A 20,377-nucleotide genomic window follows, 5' to 3' on the forward strand; every position below is an offset into this window, starting at 1 on the left:
TGTTATATACCATATAACCACCATATACACAAAAGTACAAGTATGTTGTTAAAATCAAAAGAAATACATTGTGAATTAACACAAAACACTGCATAATGGAAACATGCATGTCTTAAAATTTGAGAAATTCAGAATCAAATCCCATTTATCAACTAAGGACTTGTCCAAGTTAGTGAACCTCTCTGTATCTGTTTTCTCATTGTGAAAACAGGAACAAGACATATTTCTCATAAAATTGTGATGAGGATTAAGTTAACAATAGTAAGACATTCAGCACATGGAACATACCCTTAAATGTCACACCAGTGCATTTGTGCACATGCATGCACACACACACACTCCCTTAACTAGTGCCATTTCTGTCCAAAAGACCAAATATTTTGTCGTAAAATATCTTCATATTTTATGTCCTGTGTTTAAAATGACTTATTCTGGCAGTTTCCAATCCAGAATACCAGATCTCTGAGTGTACCCAAAGACTTCTGTAGGTACAGCACCTTGGAAAATTTTAAGAAAATCAGTTTCCAAATCTTCAACATCCACATGTATTCTTTCCTCAGGCTGGACTGAGAAAGCACCTGTGTCTGAGGTGGTTCTCATTTCCTACAGCCCTTTGCACAACCATCTTTGAAAGTTAAGTGCCCATCTTTAATTTTATCCTTACATCACTCCAAAACTAAAAACCTCTAGAGGACCAAAATAGAGTACAGTTTCTTTAATCAAGTTTCCATAAACACCTCCAGCTATCTCCTTAAGAAATAAATCCCCCATACAAATTTTCCTTTTAAATTGAATAACGTTTATCATGTTTTTAAGTGTAGTTTTATCTTTTCATTAACTATATTCTATCAGTAATCACAATAGCAACTCAAGTCAGAAGAAAAAATATATAGAGCTTTATGGTCAAAGGAAATTAAGAAAATATATTTAAATGTATATGTGTATATATACACATACATACTGTACATACATATTGCAAAAAAGCTAGATAGGGTGATCAAGAAGAAACTGTCAAACATAACAATGGGATAAAATTCTGCGGGGGAAGTGGAACGGAAATCAAACTCAAAGAGGAAAAGATATGATGTAAAATTTCCCAAACGTTAAAAAACTTTAAATGAATGATGATCAATAATATTAAAACACTACCATCCTTATATTCCATTGGACAAAAATTCCAGAGTGATTTAACATCTTATTTGAACAATAGGAAAAATCAGCCAGATATTACATCCTTTGCAACTATTTAAATGTATGATGAAAGAAAAATTAGGTAACTCTTAAAAGCTACAAAGAAGCGTAATCTGGCAAAGCGAATCCTCAAACATCAGGGGTCCTTTCTGAAATTCAAGTCAAGCCCAATAATTTCACTTGTATGAAACGGAGACCACTAGTCCAATGGTCCTCTCTTGGTTTCCCACCCACCTTTTTTCTTTCCCGCTACGCCTGCCCCCTAGCCCCGCACCTCCCCACTCTGCCAGCTCAGGAAGCCCAGCGGACCCCTTTCTACCTCCCTTAACCACCTCATCTTCATACCCACGACGCTCCCTGATCTCCCCCCGCCACCCCAGCTCTTCTGCGCATGCGCGTATGACTTCCTTCCCACCCGTGGCTGCTGTGTCATGGCCGAGCGGAAGTCCCGACCACAGCGGGGACCGGGGGGTGGGGGCAGGGGTCCTTAAGATGGATGGCATTCTTCTCAGCTTTCTCCCCTCCCTCCCACAACACCCCTTTGATCTCCCACTGTCGTGGGGAAGTGGGGGCGGTCCCCTACCCTGCACTCTCCCGAACACCTCGTAGTCCACGGATTTGAGTGGCCTGGCGGCAGACATGGCGGCGAGTGTTCTGCCGAGGAGCCGGAGTGGGGTTCGGGACGCGGCCAGCAGAGGGAGGGGGCACATGGGACCTCTCGGCGTACCCCGCTCCTGTCACCGGCCCGGGACGCGAGCGCGCCGGGTCACGCGTCGGAAGGTGGCAAATGAGACTGCGGGTCCTGGGATCGGGGGCAGCTAAGGACGCCGGACGGGAAGACCGCTCGGCCCCTGGCACCGAGGCCTCCCTGTTTGCCCTCCCCTCCCTTATGGAACCTGACTGCCTTCCTCGCCGGTTCTCCGCTCCCTGAGATTAAATTAACCTCCGGGCTCATTTCTCAGTGTTAGTAAACAAAAGCCGGATGCTGTGCCCAGATGTCAATAGCTTGGTAACCAAACGTGATTGCTTTTGAAATGAAAGATCTGCCAGCTTGTTGATTGAGGGCACTTGGTTAGTGAGTTAATTCTTATTAAATGTTTGGGCGACTGCCAAGTCTATTTGGCGATTTTGAGCCAATTGTTAGTTAGTCTGCACACTTTTACCTCTTGAGTCAGAATGGTTTGGGGCCTGAATCCATATTCTAAGTGGATTGTAATATTTTCTGGGATAAGAAACTTTAAAAATCGAACCTCTTCTATGCTAATGGAAACTGGGAGGGGGAGCGGGGGGATCGCTTTGCCTGCGTTTCACTCACATAGCTTTTTAATGGTTTTATTGTTGAACAACATCCCAATTGCCTACAAGGTTAAAGCAGTTTGTACTTAGAGAATGCACTTCATGGTGAGCTTGTTATGAAGCCTTACTTTAAAGCAACCCACCACTCCAAAGAATCTGGATACAGCTATTGATAATCTGCTGCCTTCTAGAATTCCAAATCTTTTTACCTTGAGAATTTGCATTTCTGGACATATTTGTTGGCTTCAATACCTTTACATATTTCTCTGCATCTGGCCACAGAGTTAAAATAATCCTCTGCAATCTGATTCAATATTATGTGCCAATTCTAGTAAGGAACACCAAAAGTCATCTAAAATCGGTTAGAATTTGGTTAAAACATTTTAACGTAAAATGTATTCTGGAAGTGCTAATCCAGGTAATTTTATAATAATGAAGATCCTGGTTTATTACAGAGACCTCACAATTTATGTCTTCCTCTCCTCCCCTGTTTATTCCATGCCAGCTCTAGAATCAACATAGATCCTACACCATTCTTTTCAATGAGGCCTCTATAATAGAGCTTCTACCTTGCATTCTAATAAAATGCACTAAGAATAATTTTTTTAAAAACTGAAGGTCTTCAGCTTTCACTAACCTCTTATTACCTGCTTATCTCCATCCGCAAATTATTCTGTAGTTTATAGGTAACCTACGGTCAAGGCACTTTGGATTATTCTGCTCTCTGAACATAACTTGACCTTAAAAAAATATATTTAGGGGCAGCCTAGTGGCTCAGTTGGTTGGGCATGGGACTCTTGGTTTCAGCTCAGGTCATCATCTCATAGTTCGCTGAGTTCGAGCCCCCACATAGGGCTCCACACTGATAGTGTGAAGCCTGCTTGGGATTCTCTCTCCCTCTCTCTCTGCCCCTCCCCTGCTCATTCTGTCCCTCTCTCAAAATAAATAAATAAACTTTTTTTTTTAATTGTTTTTAAAGCTTTGCTCTTGGATCTACTTTATCTAGAATACTTCTTCCTATTTCCAAAATCTCCCCCTATTCCTTTTAGTTGCCTGTGCAAGTGCTTACCAGATTTCATCCTAATTATTTAGTGTCTTCTCCACTAGCACTGTGCCTTCCAAGAAGTAAAACTCAAATTTGGTTGAGATCCTGTCACCACCACTAATCCTGTCACTGATAAGCTTGACATTTTCTTTTTCTTAATCTTGGACTTTTCCCGACATTTAACCAAGAGTGCCGCTGCCAATTATTACGTAGCTTTATTGTAATTTTAGAAACACTATAGCAACAATTGACATTTGCTAGCTAAAAAGTTTACTGCGGCCGCCAACTACAGAACATGAGCAGACAGACATTTTTATGTACTGTTTCAGCATGGATTGCCAATAATATGTGATTCTAAGACTTTAAAATTTTTAGGCAAATATCACTAATAATTAAGCTAATTTTAAATGATAGAAACGTCTTTGCATAGAGAACTTTTTTTAAATAGGACAAAATCATCTATAGCCCTCACACAACCTTTATCATTTGTATGTTCTCTTACACATATATTCTAGGCAGTTAAAATCATACAAATTCAACCTTTATTTTTTCTTTTTCCATATTATAGTCTTCCAATGAATATTTCACTAATTTCTTGATACTCTGTTAAGTGTGTATAACCATAAATTTACCTAAGTCTCTATTACACACTCAGATTGCTTCTAATTTTCCATTACCATAAGAAATATTGTTAGGGAAATATTTGTGCACATAGCTTTCTTCCCATATTTTTAAATTATTTAGAAGTTTGAATACCTAAATTGTATAAATGTGTATTGTTCTTGATACATATTGCCAAATGGTTTTTCAAGGGCTACACCAATTTATTTATTTTATCTTTTAATGTTTTATTTATTTCTGCGAGATAGAGAGAGAGACAGCGTGAGCAGGGAAGGGTCAGAGAGAAAGGGAGATACAGAATCTAAAGCAGTCTCCAGGCTCTGAGCTAGCTGTCAGCTAGCGGGGCTCGAACCCACTAACCGTGAGATCATGACCTAAACTGAAGTTGGACGCTTAACCGCTGAGCCACCCAGGCGCCCCAGGCCATACCACTTTAAATATGCCACGACCAACACTACATGAGTGTACGACTGTTTGGTTCCTGATACAAACAAAATGTAAGCAGGCACTTCACATACAATACATGACTCAATTAGAAGAAAAGTTTTCATTTGGTAACCTAAGCAATAGCCTTCAAGTAACTAAGTTTGTGTTACTGCTGGTTGAAATTAAAACCTAGTGAAATCATTCCATTTCTGGAACATTTTAAGACCATTTGTGTGTGATGTAGGATCATGTTTAAGGTAATATATAGAAAAGGAAAATCCTACCTATATCATCTAAGTGTAAAAAATGACCAGGCCCCAAGTATCTAAGTGGCTTAGTCGTTAAGCATCCGACTTCAGCTCAGGTCATGATCTCTGCAGGTCTGTGAGCTGGAGCCCCACCTTAGGCTATGTGCTCACAGCTCAGGGCCTGGAGCCTGCTTTGGATTCCATGTCTCCCTCTTTCTCTGCCCCTCTGGGGCGCTCTCTGTCTCTCAAAAATAAATAAACATTAAAAAAATTTTTTTCAATGACCAGGCCACAGAACTTGTGAAATAGGAACAGACAATATAGTCTCTGTACCGAAACGATGTTTGAACTGAGGAGGGCCAGCCTATAAATCTCTAAATCATCACCACGAAGGGTCAGTTGAGAGTGACTCCTAGAGTGATTTCTTAGAAATTTGATATTAAGGTATAATTAATGTCAGGCACAACCAAAATTACGTTATCCGTCAACATATTTCTACCACTGAAATAGTTTTATAATCATCATATTAAAAGAAGAGGAGTCAACAGAATACAAACTGTTAACTTCCACAGTTGAAGAGGCCTGAACAAACCAATTCCATGATTCCCTCATGCAAGGAATACTTTACAGAAAAAGAAGTGGTTAGCTAATTATTACTAAACTGGATTCAAGATCGTTAACCAGTAGACTGTTAATCACATGAAGAAGCTAGTTTCCGAGAAGAGGCTGTAATCTCATTAAAATTTATCTGCAAATTGCTTAAGCATTTTATCGAGAAAGCATATTTCTTCTCAGAAGGAAATTCTGTCCCATGTTTGAACCAATCTTTCTTTATCATTGTCCAATTTGATATTCAAAGCTCAGAAGTACATTTACCATTAAAGTCATTTCCCTCTCCTATCTTGGTACTGCTTAGGCCAGGGAGGGGAGCGAGCATAGCTGATTCCTCTCCTTACCTTAGTTTCTCTCTGTCTAGATGAGAATTGGAAAGAACTTGCACTTTTGGAATTCAATTTGGGCTCTCCAGGATTGGTAGATATTCAAAACTGATTAGTTCTTTTGAAGGAAACTTTCTGGGTGAACTCAGAGCTTTTCCCCACCAGGAATTCCTGCCCTTTGCTGTCTTGATAAACAATGCCTATACTTTGCCTGTGGGCACACATCCCCATCCCAACTTCTGTATTGAATACTATATCTCCAACCCCTTTCTGCTGAGACTAGCCTCCAGCAAGAAGGCTAAGTGGGTGGGATCCCTTTTAAAATGAACACAGGACCAGATTCCTCCTTTCCATCATATCTAATTGTGGGGACTCATACCTCTGCCCTACCACTGATAACAAGGTGCAGTTTGCTCTGAATTTGACCATCTCTGCTCTTTTGGCAGGCATCATTCATATATTTCCAGCCACAGCCTTTCCTCTTTACTTTCTGCAGTTATGGGTCAAATGCCAGTCCCTTCTAGCTCCAACGACTAAATGCCAAGCTCTCAGAAGAAGGGGTTCTTTTAAAAACCCTCTCAGTAGGCAGGTGGTGAAGGGAGAACACCTGGTTTCTCTCTCCCATGGTGGGAGCTGGGAGAAGAGAGAAAAACACAGCTCTCCGGTAACTTTCCTGGAAGAAATCCTGCCTGGAGGGGCGCCTGGGTGGCTCAGTCACTTAAGCATCCGACTTCAGCTCAGGTCATGATCTCACAGTGCGTGGGTTCAAGCCCCACTTTGGGCTCTGTGCTGACAGCTAGCTCAGAGCCTGGAGCCTGTTTCAGGTTCTGTATCTCCCGCTCTCTCTGACCCTCCCCTGCTCAAGCTGTGTGTGTGTGTGTGTGTGTGTGTGAAATAAATAAAACATTAAAAAATTAAAAAAAAAAAAAAAAAAGAAAAAGAAATCCTGTCTGGAGCCTGAGGTGGTTGTGGGGCTAAGGATCTTAAAGCCAATTTTTAAACACCCCTTTTGCACAACGTGGTAGTCCAGTACCTCATCTTGAAATGTGGGTATAGCTAGTGTTTTGTTTTCAGTCTCAGGTCTCAGCTAAAACTGAGACCAAAGTCCCATTTTTCAAATCAACATAATTCAATACATAAATCCTGTTAGGATCGTGATTTGAAATTATAAGTTCAACAAAACATTTTTGAGACCATTGGAGAAATCCAAACACAGGGTGACTATTAAATATTACAGGATTATCTTTGTTATATGTAATCATGACATTGTGGTGTATTTTTTAAGGGCCTAACCAAATAGAGGTATATTCTGAAATATATAAAGGGTGCTATGTAATGATATTTAGGACTTGCTTTAAAATCCTCCAGGATTGGGAGTTGGACAGTTGAGAGAATAAACTAAGTAAACTGGTGATAGTTATTGCAGGTAAGTCATGGATACATGGGGTTTCATTATACTGTTCTCTAGTTTTGTGTGTGTTTCAAATTCTTAGGTAAAGTTTTAAAATAAAATTTAAAATTTAAAAGAGTCCATTTTCATTCTACAAAATATGTGATCAATAATCTTCAAAACTGTTAAGATCATGAAAAGCAATGAAAGCCTGAGAAATGACCAAGAGGATCCTAAGGCGACATGATGGTTAAAGGTAATGTGTATTCTGAATGGGATTCTGGAACAGAAAAAATTTTCAGTAAAAACGAAAGACATCCGAATAAAGTGTGGACTTTAGTGAAATAGTAAGGTATCAGTAATTAGCTCATTAATTGTGACAAATGTACCATCCTAATGTAAGATATTAATAATAAGAGAAACTGGGTGTAAGCTATAGGAGAACCCTCTGTACTATTCTAATAATAGTTTTATAAATCTAGGGGCGCCTGGGTGGCTTAGTCGGTTAAGCGTCCGACTTTCGCTTAGGTCATGATCTCGCGGTTCGTGGGTTCGAGCCCCGCGTCGGGCTCTGTGCTGACTGCTAGCTCAGAGCCTGGAGCCTGTTTCAGCCTGTGACTCCCTCTCTCTCTGACCCTCCCCTGCTCACGCTGTCTCTCTCTCTCTCTCTCTCTCCTAGAAATAAATAAAAAATATTAAAAAAAAGGTTTAAAAAAAATCTAAAACTGTTCTAAAATTAAAAATTTATTTTCAAAAGTCCATTTTAACATCCTGTTAAATATTTTCATAATAACATTTCAAAATAATTTCTCACTGTAGTGAATAACAAAATTACTTATTTAAATTTTTTTATGTTCATTTATTTATTTTGAGAGAGAGAGGGTGTACACAGAGTGCACACATGTAAGCTGGGGAAGGGCAGAGAGAGAGGAGAGGGAGAATCTCAAGCCCACAAACCATGAGATTATGCCCCAAGCCAAAATAAAGAGTCAGACACTCAATCAGCTGAACTACCCAGGAGCCCTAGTTTCAGGAAATGGGTACGTGATTTAAATTTTGAGTCAATTCCTAAGTCAAGCTAAGAGAGAACTGAACAGTTGACTTCCAAAGCACTAAAGCAGGTCTTAACCTGTATCAAGAGGCACAAATAGATAATTAAATATAATAATACCTCAACTAATGAAAAGAATGTGTTACAGAACACAGTTCATTTCCAGATGAAGAAAATATATAAAACGCATGAGAATGTGTGGGATATGAAGAAACAATATGGAAAAATACCATTATGCTTAACACCAAGTGCTTTGGAAAACAGGAAATATGCATCTGTATGTCTTGACTAAGGAAAGGATACAGTTTAGATTAGATAAAGAAAAAACTAATCATCAATACTGCTGTTGGACACATTACAGAGGCAACAAATGGTAAAGCCGGGTTATGAACAAGTGTGCCCAGGCTCTGAGTCTGAGCTATAGCACCAAGATCACAAAGGGACACACGCTAGCTCAGAAAGAGCTTTTTCTATGGAAGCAAGGAGCCTATCTATGGACACTCGTTCTGATTCCTCCTTAGTGCACACACATACATATACACACATGCATGCGTCCGTGCTTATTCCCTGAAAGGTATAAAATCATATTTACCCTCAGATCTGGGCTAGTGACATCAAGAGTCCTCCTGTCTTTGAAATATATTTGTTTTGGGATCCTGGGTGGCTCAGTTGTTTGACTGATGAACTCTTGATTTTGGCTCAGGTCATGATCTCAAGGTTCATGAGTTCGGGCCCCTCATTCTGCTCTGTACTGACAGTGCAGAGCCTGCTTGCAATTCTCTCTCTCTCTCTCTCTCTCTCTGTCCCCCCCCCACTCTCACTCTCTCAAAACAAATGAATACACTTGAAAAAAATTATTGAAAAAATTAAAAACAAATAAAAGAAATCTACTTCATGATGCCTTTGGTAGATGACTGAGTTGGTACGCAGCATCCATTCCAATCTCTTTCTTGTTGTTTTCCTGTTTTGTAGAGCTGGAAAGTTTAAAGTTACATCCCAAAGCTAATGTTTAAAGAAATAGACATTCTTGCAATTGGGATTCCTTACATGCTAGGGGATCAGCCATTAGATATACAATGCTAGAGCAGAGCAAGGGCATGAGTGAGAGGGAGAGGCCATCTGCTGCTGGTTCTGTGACGAGCACAGTCCTAGAGGAGTTTAGTTCTTCTGTGGCACTGTCACATGACTGCAGCTTCTTGGGCATCAGGAGGCAGGCAGGGAGCAAGACATCCATTTTACTAGTTAATATCATAGCAAGTATGGCAGGTTCTAGAGTCCCAGTTCCCCGGATGAGGCAGTTCCCTGATTATGGCAGCTTCCTGGGAGTGGCAGGGGAGATACTTTTAAAAGCCTGCAACTTTCAATTCAGCACATTTCCTGACTGCAGAAGAATCAGTAGCTCCCTTGGTGGCCCAGGGCCGCAGTAAGGCAATCCTGAAACCTCAGCCTCAAAGTGGTTTTCAGCCCTGTCTGCACATTAGAATTTCCAGAGGAGCTTACTAATTATACACATACACATGTCCAATGGTTTTGATTCAATATGTCTGCAGTGGATTCCAGAATCTATATTCTTAAAAGCAACCCGGATGCCTGGGGTATGAAGCTAAAGCTGAGAACCACTGACCCAGGGACTTTCTTTAGCCCCCTCAGCAACTCCACAAGCCATTTAATACCCAATGTTAAATCCATTTCTCTTTAAACTGTCTACAATGAATTCTTTTTTCTGTAACTGAACCATGACCAATGCAATGCCTGAGGACAAAATCTTCACAATGTTCACAATAGGAATAGATCAAAGTTAAGCAGAATGAAAGTTCAAGTATGCCACCCCCCTCCATCAATAAAGAAACATTACAATTTTTAGTGCTTACAAAGAGAAGAAACAAAAATTGTAAGAAGAAACAAGCCAGGAATGGTAATAAAACGAAGCCTAGAGTATTGAAATATAACTTGCTAATGAGAGATTATAGCACAACGGTTTAGGTAACCTATATTACATTCTATAAATTAGTTACATCTTACTTATTTTTATTGTCTACTTGCTTATTTTGAAAGAAAATTAATGAAATAATAAATTAAAAGGAACGCTTCCAGAACCTGAATTGTTTAAGTGAACTGTAATTTCTGGTCTGTTGCTGCCACCTACCATCTGTCTGAGGCAAGGCAGGTCATGTGGATATGATTGTTATTCCAGTCCTTCAGGAATGTTAGTACCAACTAAGCTCTCTTGTTTCAGTGTCACACTTCTAAAATACTTTTAGGAGCATGCTAAGCCCTTAAGTGATGGGCAGTAAGTGTTGTTGGGGCTCTTTACTAAACAGATCACTTAAAATGAAGGTATCTTGACAATTAGATATGGATGTTATAGGAAAGACAAAACTTACAAGAAAATTCATTCAGTAAAAGCTCATTGAATTCCTACTATGTAGTAGACAAGCATCATGATTTACAGCAGACTCTTCTACTGCAACCTTTAAATTAGCCTTCTTTAAAGATCATGAGTTTCAGAGATTATCTTGTGCTGATAAAATGGTAATTACTGGGACTTAGAAAACTTTGTGGCACGGGTGTGTGGGTGGCTCAGTTGGTTAAGGATCCAACTCTTGATTTTGGCTGAGGTAGTAATCTTAAAGTCGGAGATCGAGCCTCACATCAGGTTCTGCCCTGAGTGTGGAGCCTGTTTGGGATTCTCTCTCTCCTTCTCCCTCTTTCCCTCTCCCATGCTCGTTCATGCATTCTTTCTCTCCGTGTGTCTCAAAATAAATAAACATAAAAGAAAGAAAACTTTTTTTTGCAATGTGGAAATTTTTCATCTAGAAGTATTACTTTTCACTACCATTTACAAAATAAATGTCTTAAAAAGTCTGATAATGATGGTAAATATAATAAAATGTCAGTACTATAAAACATTATTTCTATTTATTTTTTTAATTTTAGAGAGAGAGCACGAGCAGAGGAGAAGGGCAGAGGGAGACAGAAAGAATCTTAAACAGGATCCATGCTCAGCTGGGTGCCCAACATGGGGTTCAGTCCCACAGCTCTTGGGATCATGACCTGAGCCAAAATCAAGAGTCGGATGCTCAACAGACTAAGCCACCCAGGCACCCCAATAATTCAGCACTTAAAACATATTTTGCTGATTAAATATATATGATTTCCTTTCTGAGTCAGTCAATAGTACACTAAATTACATTTGCAGTAACATCTGATAATTATTAAAATACTTTTATATACCAGCTCCCATTTGACATTTATATATGATTTCCTTTCTGAGTCAGTCAATAGTACACTAAATTACATTTGCAGTAACATCTGATAATTATTAAAATACTTTTATATACCAGCTCCCATTTGACATTTACGGTAACCCTGAGAACTAAGTAGGGCAGGGCTATTTTAGAGACAGGGAAATAGCCTCTAGAACACCTAAGGCATTGCCCACGCTTACCCAGGAACAGAACCCCACCTCAAACCTGCCCTTCTGACATCAACTGAGTTCCTGAATCAAGGCAACCCTGAGACTGACATCCAGGTGAATGAGGCAATAAATCCCATATTTTGCTTAAGCTATCATGTATTAAGTCTCTGTCACTGTAACAGAGAATAACACAACGATATCTTATTTGTATCTGTCCTAATATAACTGAGATATTGATTTTCCTAAAATCAAAAATAATAATGCCCAGTATTACTGATGATATGCCAAATTAGAAACCCTCACACACTGCTGGTGTTTGGGTACAAGCATTTGTAATTTGACTATCAACCTCAAAAGCCTTAAAGATCACACACTTGGAGGAGGGATAAAGAGATGAATAGGAAGAACACAAAGCATCTTTAGAGTAGTGGAACTCATCCGTATGATACTGTTAATGATGGATACAAGACATTACAGATTTGTCGAAACCCAGAGACCTATACAATACACAAAGTGAAACCTGATATAAAATAAGGACTTAACTTAGTAATAACATATCAATATTCATTCACCTCTTGTAAGCACAAATGTACTACACTGATGTAAGATGTTAGTAATAGGAGAAGCTGTGTGGGGGCAGGGTTGTACATGGAAGCTCTCTATATTTTCTGCCTAATTCTTCTTTTTTTATGTTTATTTATTTATTTTTGAAAGACAGAGGAGAGAGAAAGAGAGAGAATGAGAGCGAGTGAGCTGGGGAGGGGAAGAGAGACGGGGAGAGCAAGAATCCCAAACAGGCTCCACACTGCCAGCACAGAGTCCAATGTGGGGCTCAAACTCACCAACCATGAGATCAGAACCTGAGCGAAGATATAGAGTTGAACATTTAGCTGATTGAGCCACCCAGGCGCCTTTCTGCTTAATTCTTCTGTTGTCCTAAAACTGCTATAAGAGGTAAGGAGCATAATTTAAAAAGAAAGAAAGAATTACACATGCATTACCCAGCAGTTCTGCAATTATAAATTTCTCCCAAGGCGAAAATTGGGCAGGGGTGCAAAGATATAAATAAAATAATTGTCACTGCAAGTTGTTACAGTAAAAAATTGGAATTGGAATCTACTCAAATATCCATCGATTTTTAAAGGTTAAAGAAATAATTCTTACACCGTCTTAGAGAATGGTGATGTTGATCAGGGCTTCTTACCTAGAATTCAGAATGGGCTTCAGAGGTTCAAATGCTGAATCTCTCATGGTCACGTGTGAGTTCTTTGGATGCCCTGTGAGGCCCTCTCACCACAAAGCTCCCTGATGTGGGGAGTGCTATTAAAGTGCTAGTGGTACTTTGAAATTCTGTGCCCTGAGGGAGTTGCCTTCTCTGAACACTTGCTTCCAAGAAGACTTAAAGTCAAGTAGCTTGCACTCCTTAAAAACCCTCAAGAGCCTCCTAGGACTTACAAAGTCCAAACTTTCTGGCATGGTATTCTTGACATTCCATCATGTGGTTTGAGTTGACTCTTCCACCCCATTTCCCATTCACAAGGGGTTATTTTATTTATTAATTTGGAAAAACTAGGTACTTTCCTATATTGTGTCCAAAAAAAAAAGTTGTCTCTTACACATAGGCTGATGATGGAATGATCAATCCAAACCACAGTTTCAAATATCATTCTTGGCGTGCACCAAATATAACGTAAGCTAAAATGTGGCATGATTTTTGCAACCAGTGAAATGTAAAAAAAGGAAAATCTATTTTAATGTGACACTGCAGGACATTCTTTGGTACACTGGCTCTAACACTGACCATGTAAAGAGGAAATCAAAAGGTATTTTTTGGCTCTGCAGTGAACTAAGCGTGGAAAGCCACAGTAATGTAAATGGACATTTATTTTTTACAATTTGAGAATAAACTTATAGACAAATCACAGAAGACAAAATTGTGATTACAGAAAAGAATATTATCTACCCCAAAAATTTAAAACTAGATTTGCTGCCAACAGAGTTTAGGAAGTTAAAGGAAAGAACAGATGAAGGAGACCATCCAAGCATGAACCTCTTCGATGAGAGATGCTCTTCTAGTTGACGGAATGGTAGATAGAGGTTCAAGAATATTGTCTGAAATTGACGAGGTGAAAGAAACAGAGATTCGTGACAAAATCATGTTGGAAGAAGAGAGGCAGAGCAGGAGAGAGGCAGGGCAAGCGAGCTAAATTTGCACACATGGTATCTAAATCGAGAAACACTCATTTTGAGATATCAAGATAATCACGAAAAGAACTAAAAACAGAAACTACTAAAAGTAGTTACCTCCAGAGACCAAGTTAAAGGACACCACAAGGAAGCAATCAATCAAATCCAGAATATGGGACATTCCAGAAGATGACTGACCTATGGGATGGAGGAAGAAATGAGCTACAGAATAAATGAAATTTAGGAGACAAAACTATCAAATTCAATGTGGAGATTATATTTGAGATCCTTATTAGAATGATTTTGAAACAGTGAAGAAAATTTTGATTATGAACTGGGTATAAAATGATGATATAAGAAATCATTAATTTTGTTAGGTATAATGGCATAGAGGTTACAATTTAAAATGCCTTTGTAGTTAGAAGCATCATGGAGTACTTCTATATAAAATAACTTGATATCTGGGCTTTGCCTTTGAATACTACAGTGCCATTTCCCCAGACCTCCCAAAATACAGCAGGATAGAGAAACAAGAGTGGCCAAACGTTGATAATTGTGGAAACTGGGTTCATGCGGTCCAGCGTAACATTCTTTCTGCTTGTATGTATGTATGTTTGAAATTTTCCAAAATAACAAACTGCTTTATTTGTTTGTTTGTTTGTTTTTATTTTAAAACCAGGTGTCTTTGAGGAGTAATAGGATTTGGGGAGCAGTGGAGCAAGCAAGATTGTTTTATGTTTTTGATTTATTCAATAAATATTCATTGAGTCCCTGCAATGTATGAGGCACTGTTTAGGCACTTTGGGGAGAGGATAAGAACAGATCAAAATCCCTGTCCTACTAAAGCTCACATTCCTGTGAGAAGGAAGAAACAAAACAAAATTACATATGAGGGCATCTGGCTGGCTCAATCCAAGGAGCGTGCAACTCTTGACCTCAGGTTCATGAGTTCAAGACCCACATTGGATGTAGAGATTACTAAAAAAACACACAAACAAAAAACAAAACAAACAACAACAGAAAAACTACAGACAGAATAATTAAGTTTTAATATGTCACAAGTGGATAAGTGCTAAGAAAGAATAAAATACAGTAAGAGAGATGAAGAGTGAGGCCAAGTTTACAGTTTTAAATAAAATGGTCAGGAAACGTCTCTTTGAAAAATGTAACATTTGGGGGCACCTGGGTGGCTTAGTCCATTAAGCAACCAGCTCTTGATTTCAGTTCATGAAATCAAGATCTTACAGTTCATGAAATGGAACCTCACTTTGGGCTCTATGCTGACAGTGGAGAGCCTGTTCCTCTTTGCCCCTCCCCTGCTTGTGCTTTCTTTCTCTCTCTCTCAAAATAAATAAATAACATGCAAAAAACTTTTTAAAATATAACAGTTGAAACAAAGGCTTGAAGGAGTTGAAGGAGCTTATAAACCCTCTGAATTGTTGCCTTATATTATGTCCATGATTTAGCTTGATAAAAGGAATTGAAGATTTCTTTAAAAATAAAATAAAGTCCTCCTGCTCTTCCCTGCTCCTTCTCTACCTATAAAACTCTTCTTTTTTTAATGTTTATTTATATATTTTGACAGAGAAAGAGAGAGAGAGAGAGAGAAGAGAGAATCCCAAACAGGCTGCATGATGTCAGCACAGAGCCCGACCCGGAGCTCAGTCCCACAAACTGTGAGATCATGACCTGAGCCGAAATCAAGAGTCTAACACTTAACCCACTGAGCCACCCAGGCACTCCCTCAAAATCCTCTTTTATTCTTCAAGCCAATTTCAAGAGATCAACCTTCATGAGGTCTTTCATCCACTGTCAGAATTAACTGCTCTTTTATGTTCTCTTACACGTGGCTAGTAACATGTATTTCATTCTCCTGTATCATAGGGCCTTTCACTTTCATTATTTTATTTTTACCTGACAATAATCTTGAGTAGTTTTTATTTCAAGATCATTATTATTCCCACTTATCAGATGAGAAAACTAAGGCTCTCAAACAGTAAGTGACTTAACCCAGATTAGTCAGACACAAAGAGTTCTAATTCCAGACCACAGCCTCTGTATACAAACATTACTTCTTGACCTCACTCCACTGCTTCTCCATAATTAGTTGCTTCTAAGATACCTTTATTATGTTAAAATTAGATTTGAATCAAAGTACAATGTGCATGTGATATGAAGTTAGGTAGTTGAGAAAAATCTTAACAGGAAAAGCAAACTTCCCACCTAATCAATCCCCAGAGATTTTAAAGGACAATTTTCTTCAGCATTTCTATTTTTAGTTCTTCTAGTGGTTCCAAGTGTTAACTCTAGACAATATGCTTACACCTTTATATACTGATCTTATGGCCTTTAGGTATTATTTGCTGACTTTCTCCTATGAAAAGGAAGGATTTTGCTCATTTGCATTGCTTAACACCTAAGGTTAGGTTCCCCAGGACACAGACACTGAGGCAGAGACTTGTGCCCAGGACAGTTTGGTGACAGCTCTGGAGGAGTAAAGGCGGCAAGGTTGAATTGCAGGGTTGGGGGTGACCTGCTGTGCAGCTGCAACAGAAGCCTCCACCCATTTCAGAAGCTCTGGGGCAGGAAAGTGGTCAGCAATCAATACTTCCGGCCACTGGAGAATGAGCAGCTTGGTTCTGACGTGGGTGGGGATGTGAGGAGAGCAGTATGGCGTCCATCACAGCCCACCCTTACAGTGCTCAGATCCACTTACTTAGCATAAACTCACTCTATTTATAATTAGCTCCCTCAGACTTCTGATTGGTTCCTTTCTTTGGAGAATGTTAGTGAGTTGGATTACATCCCTTGCCTCTGCAAATGCTCTCAAAATCATACCTGAGACATACCATTTCTACTGCCAATTCCAGATTCCCCTTGCCCTCAGCCAGCACTTGTGCTGGTCTAAGTGGCTTAGCTAGAGTGGTGGAGAGAATCTTTGATCTTCATCCCTGAAGGGTCTGAGTCTAAGGAGCCAGCTCTACTCAGGTTAGGTTGGCTACATTGTGTGCTTACCATCAAAACTGGGCAAGTGAGAAGGAAGGGATGCCCTGGATCAGCCAGGTGCCCAATGTATTCTTCTCTGTCCTCCATGAAGCTGATATCTCATCCTCTCCTGATGCCCATATTCCTTCCTTATTCCATCCCTATCCTATGTGGTTTCCTTCTCTATTCTTCCCTCTCACACATCTCCCATAATTACAAGTGCCTATGAGATAGCTCTTCTCCATTGTCCCCCAGGACCATAAATTCAGCATCTTCAAAACTAAATTGATTTTTCTCTCACTCACTCAACCTGTTCTTCCTCTTTCATCCATCCAGCCCCTGTAATGGAAAACCTGGTCCATAACCTCCACCTCCCTCCACACTATCTATCTACCAAGTTCTGTAAATTCTACCTCAGACACAGCTTTTAAAGCCATTCTCTTTCTCCCTCCCCTTGGTCTCTATCCTCATTCAATGACTCATCACTTCTCACCTGCACCATAAAATAAACCTCTCCACTGCTCTTCCCTTCTCCAGTCTCCCCCACACCTGCCCACACACATCACACCACATCTTTCTAAAAGATATGTCATTTCGCCTCTTAAAATTCTTTTCACAACTTGGTCCCTTCCTACTTCTCCATTCACTCCCCCTCGCTCCTCTCCCGGACCTACCCAAAAGTGACAGACCTCCTTTGGGCCCTTCTGCCTCTATAAACCTTTCCTCTGGTCAGATTCTACTTTTCTTCTGAGATTTACTTCACTTCATCCATGACTTTTCCTGAGAGGTAGGATTGGGTGCTTCTCTCCCAATGGTCACACTGCAATTCTTCCATACCTTTACTTGTTTATTTAGTTATTTAAAGTTTATTTATTTATTTTGAGAAAGCACATGAGTATGTGGGGGAGTGGCAGAGAGACAGAATCCCAAGCAGGCTGTGCACTGTGAGCACAGAGCCCAATGCAGAGCTTGATCCCACAAACTGTGAGATCATGACCTGAGCTGAAATCAAGAGTCAGACACTTAACCGACTAAACAACCCAGGTGCCCTCTTCTATACCTTTATTAGAACATTTAACACATTATATTCATTTATTTGCCTTAAACACACAAATATATGTGGCTGAAATGTATAAAAAATTACAATGGTCTTATATTCAGTTGTGATCTCAGTGTATTATGTTACTTTCACAGTTCCTAGAAACAGTAGATACTACCAAAAAATGTTGCATGAAAAAATGAAATATACAAATGTTGTTTATAGCATGGTGCACCTGACCCACCATCAGCAATTGAGCATATACTTCACATTGTTTCCCAACAGCGTTGACTGATGTTTGCTCACAGGGCCATATTCTCTGGCCTGACCTCAAGATGACTGCCAAGATTTTATGTTCATAGCCTAAGAATGAATAATTCTAACTGTTTTCCCCGGGCGATGAACCAATGGCTGTCATCTGTTTTAGGGAATGGACCGCAAAAACTAAAACAAAACAAAGCAGACAGACCAAAGGAACATTGGAGAAGAAGGATCATCTCCGCTGTGAGGGCTTACTTGTCTGTTACTTACTTACTCAGGATCTAGCACAATGGCTGAAAAATAGTAGGCATTCAATACATACTTGTCGACTGACAGAGAAAGAGGAAGGGTAACAAATGATGCCCCTGAGGGGGATACAGAAGTTGAAGAAACCCATCAGTATGGTTGGAGGGAGAGAGATGAGCTCAGTTTTTAAGCAATTAAGCTATAAGCTGTTTACCCAGCTGGACACATCCTAAAGATATAAAAAGAAAGATAAATGAAGAAATCCAGAATTGGAAATGTGTTTATTTAAAATCAGGATAGGGAGGTGTGCTCCCAAGAGATAAAAGGTCTACAAAAGTAACCATTTTTTTCTGTATTTTTTTTTAGCTCTTCTGTTATTTACTTTCATGATCCTAAATAACATATTTATATCGCTATTTTGTTAATTTTTTTCAATTTTAGAAATTATATATTGATTTCCTAACTACTATGGAAGATGACGATTTAGCTTTCTTCCTGTACACTCCATGCCAATATACACATTCTTCCCCCCTTCCTCCTATATATTACATATGTACTAAACTAATATTCAGTGTTTATTTACTCTTTATTTACCCAATAAATACTCCTCTGAATTTCTTTAAGAACTTTAATCAGGGTAAATAATAACATAGTTTCAGTTATTCCACGCTGCCTCTTCTGGATGTTGCCTTTTGAGAAACAGCACGGTTCCTCTGCCAATTTTGAATCACTCAAATTATGTCAGTTCTTATTCTGTCCAAGGCATGTGAGGGAAATCAAAATGAATTGGGGCACCTGGCTGGCTCAGTCAGTAAAGCATGTGACTCTTCAGCTCGGGGTTGGAAGTTTGAGCCTCACACTGCGTGTAGAAGTTACTTAAAAATAATTTTAAAAATCTTTAAAAAATAAAAATAAAACAGAATCCTTACCCCCAAAACATCAAAATCTAGATGGTCTGGGGTGCCTGGGTGGCTCAGTTGGTTAAGCGTCTGACTTCGGCTCAGGTCAGATCTCACGGTTGGTGGGTTCAAGCCCCGCATCAGGCTCTGTGCTGACAGCTCAGAGCCTGCAGCCTGCTTCAGATTCTGTGTCTCCCTCTCTCTCTGCCCTTCCCCCACTCATGCTCTGTTTCTCTCTGTCTCAAAAATAAATAAACTATAAAATTTTTTTAAAAAAACTAGATGGTCAAATCATGCAAAAACACACAAAAAGTTAGTAAGTTGATGCCTGCTGAGTGATGTAGCCTGGCATATGCCCAGGAGTCAGAGGAAGATGTCCCTGCATGTTGGGTGAGCCCAAGATGATGCTGTAGAGAAGGTGTGACATGGTTATGAGGGATCCATCAAGATACAAGTGTAGGTAGGGCAAAGGCCAAAGAGGAAAAGGAAGAAGAAGAGCACTCCAGGCAGAAGGAAATCATGACCAGGAAGGGAGGAAACACTGTGTTTTCAGGATGCCTCTTTGACTGCAAAAGGGGTTCAGGGACAAGACTGGCAGGAGAGAAGGGGGCAAGGACAGCTGAGAGCCGAGTGTAAATAGGCTTGAGGGGCGCCTGGGTGGCTTAGTCGGTTAAGCGTCCGACTTTCGCTTAGGTCATAATCTCGCGGTTCGTGAGTTCGAGCCCCGCGTCGGGCTCTGTGCTGACTGCCAGCTCAGAGACCGGAGCCTGTTTCAGAGTCTGTGTCTCCCTCTCTCTCTGACCCTCCCCTGCTCACGCTGTCTCTCTCTCTCTCTCCTAGAAATAAATAAAACATTAATAAATAAATAAATAAATAAATAGGCTTGAATGTCAGCAAGAGAATTCCTGACATTTCTCCATCTTGTGGCTTTATTAAAAGATATTAAGTGGGGTGCTTAGATGGCTCAGACTGTCAAAGTCTGACTTCGGTCATGATCTCATGGTTCATGGGTTCAAGTCCCATATCTGGCTCTCTACTCTCAGCACAGAGTCCACTTTGGATCCTCTGTCCCTCTCTCTCTGCCCCTCCCTGTCTCTCTGCACTCTGTCTGTCTCAAAAATAAATAAATAAACTTA

The 20,377-nt window shown here is 39.8% G+C and overlaps 1 protein-coding gene across 1 annotated transcript in view; it reads right to left on the minus strand.

The window, feature by feature from the left end:
- The window catches only part of ACYP2 (acylphosphatase 2), a 163,791-nt gene extending 161,683 nt beyond the window's left edge, over positions 1-2,108 (minus strand). Inside the window, exon 1 of the mRNA XM_039249212.1 lies at positions 1,775-2,108. Coding sequence (XP_039105143.1) covers positions 1,775-1,901 — 127 coding nt within the window. The 5' untranslated portion in view covers positions 1,902-2,108. The remainder of the gene's footprint in view (positions 1-1,774) is intronic.
- Between the last annotated feature and the right edge of the window lie 18,269 nt (positions 2,109-20,377).

The sequence above is a fragment of the Hyaena hyaena genome, unplaced genomic scaffold, assembly GCF_003009895.1.
Source record: "Hyaena hyaena isolate Hyena2069 unplaced genomic scaffold, ASM300989v1 scaffold_332, whole genome shotgun sequence".
Taxonomy (NCBI): domain Eukaryota; kingdom Metazoa; phylum Chordata; class Mammalia; order Carnivora; family Hyaenidae; genus Hyaena; species Hyaena hyaena.